The sequence below is a fragment of the Polypterus senegalus genome, chromosome 1 (genome assembly GCF_016835505.1).
Source record: "Polypterus senegalus isolate Bchr_013 chromosome 1, ASM1683550v1, whole genome shotgun sequence".
In the NCBI taxonomy this organism is placed as follows: Eukaryota; Metazoa; Chordata; class Cladistia; order Polypteriformes; family Polypteridae; genus Polypterus; species Polypterus senegalus.
Genome location: NC_053154.1, coordinates 16,602,724 through 16,608,723, shown reverse-complemented (window position 1 = coordinate 16,608,723; position 6,000 = coordinate 16,602,724). Strand labels below are relative to the sequence as shown.

Here is a 6,000-nt window from a genome sequence, read left to right as displayed (position 1 = left end):
TGGCTTCTTCTGAAGGGCACTAAAGTGGTAGGTAGGCACACCACATGAATGGCAGGCCTGAGACAAACTAACACCGGACCCTGTGGACTGGAGACGCCTCACCCGCACCCAAGCCACTGGGCCTGTGCCATGCTGACGTGTTCAGGGATCACATAAATGAGGGTGAAGAAGATCCGAAAAGAAGTTTAAAGTCATGGATAAGATGATGGGGTGAGCCTGGCAGAATGAATGGACTAAGCGAGTTTCGAAAAACAATCAAAAATGAAAAAACGTTAAACTGTTAAATCACAAAGCTGTGCCTTGGCACCCAACACCACAGCAGAGCAAAGACAAAAGTAAAATCATAGACGGCGGACGAACGGGACAAGAGGGCGAGTGGGGACGCTTGGCAAAGCTCACAATGAGACTGGAAATCTGACCGGCAAATTATGTATGAATGAGTCAGCTTAGTTTATTACCAATTAGGAAGTCAAATGTTATAAACCGTTCCTACATTTAAAAAAGAAAAAGATGCAAAACCCGAGTATCCTGCCCTCTTATAAATTGGGTTATAATCCACTTTTTAATTGAAGCCTTGCCTTCTGGACGTCAGTGAACAATCGGACGTCTGCGGCCGGCCGGTGTTGCTTTTTTTTGGCTTTTGTCCGTTCTTCTCTAGTTTTCCTTCTGCTTCTTCAGAAAGCGGGCCCGAATGCTCTTGTTCATATTCATGGACTGCTTCATGACCAGCTTGACTGGCATCAGGCAGGTGGTCAGCCAGCCCTGGGGAAAAACAAAATGGAGGAGATCAGCAGGTGACAAACCCAAGGGGAGGCAGTGAGGGTGAAGAAGGGAGTCCACCGGGTGTTCGTTTGAAATCGAATCAACGGGCGGGTGCCACCCTGACCCAGCTGGAGGGCTCGAGGCTGTAGAAAAGGGGTGGTTAGGGGACAGTGGTGTCAGCAGGCACAGTGGACTTTTCACTATCACACTGGCCTGGCTATTGCTAAGAAATATTAGAATGGAAATTAGGAAGAAAAAGTGAATACCACAAAATGGCCGAAACATGAATTCAGTGAACTTTACCCTTTGTATCGCGCCCTTCACCGAGGGAGGCACAGCGCACTCTGACAAGTTCTCAGGTAAACTACAAACGTTAAAAAATAACATAAGGAGTGCAGATCGGCTTAAAATAAGAGGCAGGAAACAAAGTGCTCGGGGATGGATTAACATAAATGGAGTCTGGCAGAGTCAGGCCACACGTCCACCATTGAATAGAACAAGAATGACACACCGTCCTCCAAGTCCAGTGGAACTCTTCCTAATCTTCCATAGCTATTCCCATTTTTATATTTTGGATTTTTTTTTTTTTATCTGTCTAGGGGGCTTCACTTCACTCACCAAACCCCCGGCCTGTGCTGCATGCCAGCCACTTTTGGTGACGCGGTCGCTCCTCCGACACCCCCTCTTAAACGGTGACACAATGGGAAACAAATAGTTTTTTTTACCTCTGCTTTGCTTCATCATCATCATCATCATCATCTCCTCCTCCTCCTCCTCGCAGCGCTTTGAACGTTTAACACTAGAATTACCAGAGCCTACGAAAATCCGTCCCACCTTAAATCGCTTCTTAAAATCGTTCTCACCTCTCCACCAGCGTCTTTTGTCCTCTAAATGTGCTGATAAAGAAAAGTTGCAAGCAGCCGGCTATTCCATCCCCCCCACCGACTTAGAACGTGCACGAACTTCTCCCAGCTCACGCCTTGATTGATTTTCTGGGAGTGAAGTGGAGTTTTAGAGTGGAAATAATAGATCGTTGTTTGGAACACACGCATTTCATGTCTGTTCTGTTTCTACAGTAATCTGTGTACACACATTGTTAAAACAGAAACGTTTTTTATATTCTAGTAGGACATGACAAAATGTAGGCATAAACTGTATAATGTATGAAGCCTGAAGTCCAAACATCAAATAAATACTTTCACAAAAGATATAAATCTAACACAACAACAACAATCGTAACGTTATTGTGTAATTTATGTACGAGTGATGGACTATGCAGTAGGACAAGATTAGTTTCATTGAAAATTGGGCGAACAATTCTGACATGTCAAATTTTAAAAGGCGACAATAAAGTTAATGTAGCACATCTTCAGGAGATAACATGAGACACACCAAGGGAGATCTTGATATGCCATTCGTATTGAAACGTTCACAGTTTCCCGTTAGAATAGTTTTTGCTATGACAATTGACAAATCACAGGGACAAACATTCGAAAAAGTCGGTTTATTTTTTAGAGAGAAAGAAACAAAATTCTCTCACGGGCAGTTATACGTTGAGTTGTCACGATGTAACTCGAACACGGAATCCAAATTCAATGTGCTATTGACGAAAAGTTCATTCCAAATATTGTTTTACAGTAAAAGTGTAAGTTGAAAAAGTATTTGCATGTTAATTTCAAAGCCAAACAGAATGAAAATGTATAACGTAACATGAAACACAATTTTCTTTCAAATGATTACCTTTTACTATTTTTTTTACTATAGTTAATTACTCGCTGTAATGTAAAACAGTTAGTTCTATTATGCATAAGTAACAATTCCCATGAAAGGAACAATCTGTTTAAATTGTACATCCGAGTGGCAGATCCGTGGAGTGGTTAGCGCATAGCACCCACCCGAGGGTGTCCGCAGAGCCCCCCAGTCTTACATATAAATGTCTACACGTGGAAGTCTGTTTGTCTGTCTGTCTGTCTGTCTGTCCGGCCCAGAAGTGCGAGGCTGCAGCATGAAGCTCAAAGAAAGCGACTCCGTCACCAAAGTGAAACCGCTGAGGAGAGAGAAGCTCACTTAGCTGCTGATAGACAATGAAGACGAGTACATCGGTAAAACGAAACCTCCGAGGAGAGAGAACCTCCCTTAGCCGTTAATGCACAAGCGATGCGATTGATTGACCGAGGTGCCAGAATCCATGGTTTCTAGGAGCCCAGGCTTTTTTCAACACGGGTTTACACAGCTAGTTTAGTACAAGAGCAGTGAATCCTTCATATTAACAAGTCATTTTCGCAGCACGTCAATTAGCCACACAGCACAGACACGAACGACCGACCTACTGATGTCTGATAAGCGTTGTGAAGACCCACAGATGTCTTTGTTAAGGTCTCGTTACATTTTTGCAGTACCTGAACCTAAAGTGTTACCAAGATTTCTGTTCTGATCTGTCAAATTTACGAAATAACAGGGAGGAGGCGGAGCCTAAAGGAGCAACTGGTCAAGGCAGAGACCCCCCACAGATGGGTCATCAGTCCGTCACTGGGATCACAAGCCAGCCGGCACACACACGCCAGTTTTGCTTGGGACTTGTGGGATGTCATAAATCGACGTGAGGGTCACATTACGTTTGCCTTCCTTGGCGTCGGCCCGGTTCGGGAAGGTCGGTTTGTTTCTGTTCTTCAGTTGCAGACTACTTGGTTTTCCTGTGTATTTAAACAAATCTGTCTCTTTCCGCGCATTTGTTCAGTTTTTAGGAATCTGCCGACTTTATACTGGTATTTTACCTGTGAACTTGTGCCTGTGCTCAGTGAAGAGCGCGATATCAAAGTCGACTGGCGGGTCCCAACTGTGCTGTGCTCGAAGTTTTCCTCAGGGAATTTTCTAGTGGGGGCTCATGAACTGAGAGGACACCTGAATAATCACTGGTGTAGAAGGGGTTAACAATCAAAAGGAAAAGGCCATTTGAAAATGACGCAGTAACTGCAACAGACAATACGTTTGTGGTGGCTTATGGGTAATTCAAACACGCACAGCACAGTGCTGATTCATGGCAGGCTTGAGCAAAGGGCCAGGAGTGAGTGAGGAGGGCTCAGGGCACAAAGCAGCTCTGGAGCTCACTCATGCCAGTTTGAATGACTCGGCTGTGCCCGGACACCATCTGGTCTTCATCCTTGTTGCGCTGCTAGACCCTGGCGTTCTGGCCACTCGTGTCAATCTCACAGATCCTCTTTGCCCTTGTGCATGACCCCCGTGACGTTTCAGCCCCCCAGTCTCACTACTCACCAGCACTGCGTGAGGCAGGTAGCCGTTGGTTTGCTCTTGCAGCCCCACTGTGCCCAGCGCAGATCGTACGTACGTCTCCGGGCTGGGCTTGTCCAGCGTCGGCCTGCGGATCTTGCTCAGTTTGGTGGCGACGTAGAAGGGCAAAACGCTCTGTGCGGTGGACATTGTGCCAGAGGAGAGAAAGAAAAGAATCACAACATGAAACAAATGGAACATTTAGACTTGTAGTCATGTCAACAAGTTTACCCAGAAACCAACGCCTTTACAGTTTTTTTTTTTTTTTAAAGGCATGATCCCCCAGTTTGTAGTCGCAGATAGAAAAATCTACAACTGTGCTCTGAAGGAACCTCCTTTTAGTCCACACTTATGTTATGTACAGGACCCTCTCGAATTACAAGAATCAATTTGGGGTTGTGAGTCGCACGACTGTCACACTTGTCACCCTGGACCAGTTTTACTTAACATTCTTGGGACTGCGGAACCCCTAAGTAAAAAAATATTGAATCTACAGAACCCCTAAGAAAATTACAAAAAAAAAATCTAATGAAAACTACTTTTAATCAAGATATAGCGCCCTCCCTAAGGTTTGAGATAAAGACCCATTCCTCCTTGATTTCCCCCTCTGCTCCACACTTTAAGATGACAAATCAGACAATTCTGACATTGTGACAGACTTTCATTGAAGGGGATTTGCAGACGTTTCGGTCACACAGCAGGTTTTCTACACTGTCCCCTCATTTCAGGGGATGCACCGTAATGATTGTGACACAGCAATGGCAGGTCTATTAAAGCCGTTGTCATATTTAGTTCTTTGTCGCATATCCCAGCATGCAATGACTGCTTGAAGTCTGCGATTCATAGACGCCAGCAGGTGCCGAAAGTCTTCTCTGCGGATGCTCTGCCAAGCCTCTAATGTAGCCATCTTCAGCTCCTGCTTGATTCGGGGGGCTTGTCCCCTTAGGTTTTCTGTTTCGCATATGGAGGACCTGCTCAGTTCAATTTAAAGTTGGGTGACTTGCTTGGCAAAGAACGGGCAAATTCCACACAGACCATGAACTTGGGGGCAGCGTTAGGATAAAATAATGGAGGCAAACACACACTGATCCACTTGAGCCCGTGTCAACCCTTATTCACTTGTCGCCATTGGAGTCGGACTTTACACACTTGTCACTCTTGATGGGTTTTAGGGGGATTGTCAGATGTGTGAGAATGATGTCATAAACGTCATCTGTACGTTTGCTGATTGGCTGAACCGATCGTCAAGAAATGCTGTGTGTGTGTGTTGCGGTTTGTCTAATGTGAAATACTGGCAATGTGGCTTATTGGGAGACCTGATGTAATGGGTTGGGGGCACGGGCACCCCCAAAAACCAGTTGGGTTGGGCAGAATACAATTGACATTAAGTGGTAAGGCTGATGGGAGGACACCCTGTGTTGCAGTAAGTTTGTTCAGTAAATGAATCATAAAGCAGTAAAATTACTACAAGCCAACTGCACTGCAAGTCTTCACCACACGGCGGAGACATTTTCACATTTTGTAGCGGCCAGTTGGTGGTGTTTTTTTTTTTTTTTTGTTTTTTAATAAATGATCAGGCAGCAAAGCCACAGGTTGACCAAAGCTTAGTTAAATGTTCAAAAAAATAAATTGCAACTAAACAGCTTTGCGTTTTTTTCAGATGAAAAATCGGGAGTGCTCTCCCCTCGACTTTCTTGTATGCTCAGATATGGGTGGATATTTGAGGAATAATCCGCAAGACGATGATTATATATTTATATTTTGTACATTACAGTGCCATCAACAACAAATCAAATCAAATTAATAACATATTGAACAATTATTATAAAAGTTAAATAAATCAGACTCTGCAGCTGCATGAATAAAAGGTAACGTACCACTTCTGGTTAGCGGAAATAACCAAAAAGTTGATAGAAATCTACGTTTTGTACCAAATACTTGGATGCAAAA

At 44.2% G+C, this 6,000-nt stretch overlaps 1 protein-coding gene across 1 annotated transcript in view; it reads right to left on the bottom strand.

Annotated features, from left to right (window-relative positions):
• Positions 1–426: 426 nt before the first annotated feature.
• The window catches only part of hsd17b12a (hydroxysteroid (17-beta) dehydrogenase 12a), a 130,070-nt gene continuing 124,496 nt past the window's right edge, over positions 427–6,000 (bottom strand). The window contains exons 9-10 of the mRNA XM_039744235.1: positions 4,036–4,185; positions 427–762 (exon numbers count right to left, since the gene is read on the bottom strand). Of these exons, the coding sequence (XP_039600169.1) occupies positions 655–762; positions 4,036–4,185 (258 nt within the window). The 3' untranslated portion in view covers positions 427–654. The remainder of the gene's footprint in view (positions 763–4,035; positions 4,186–6,000) is intronic.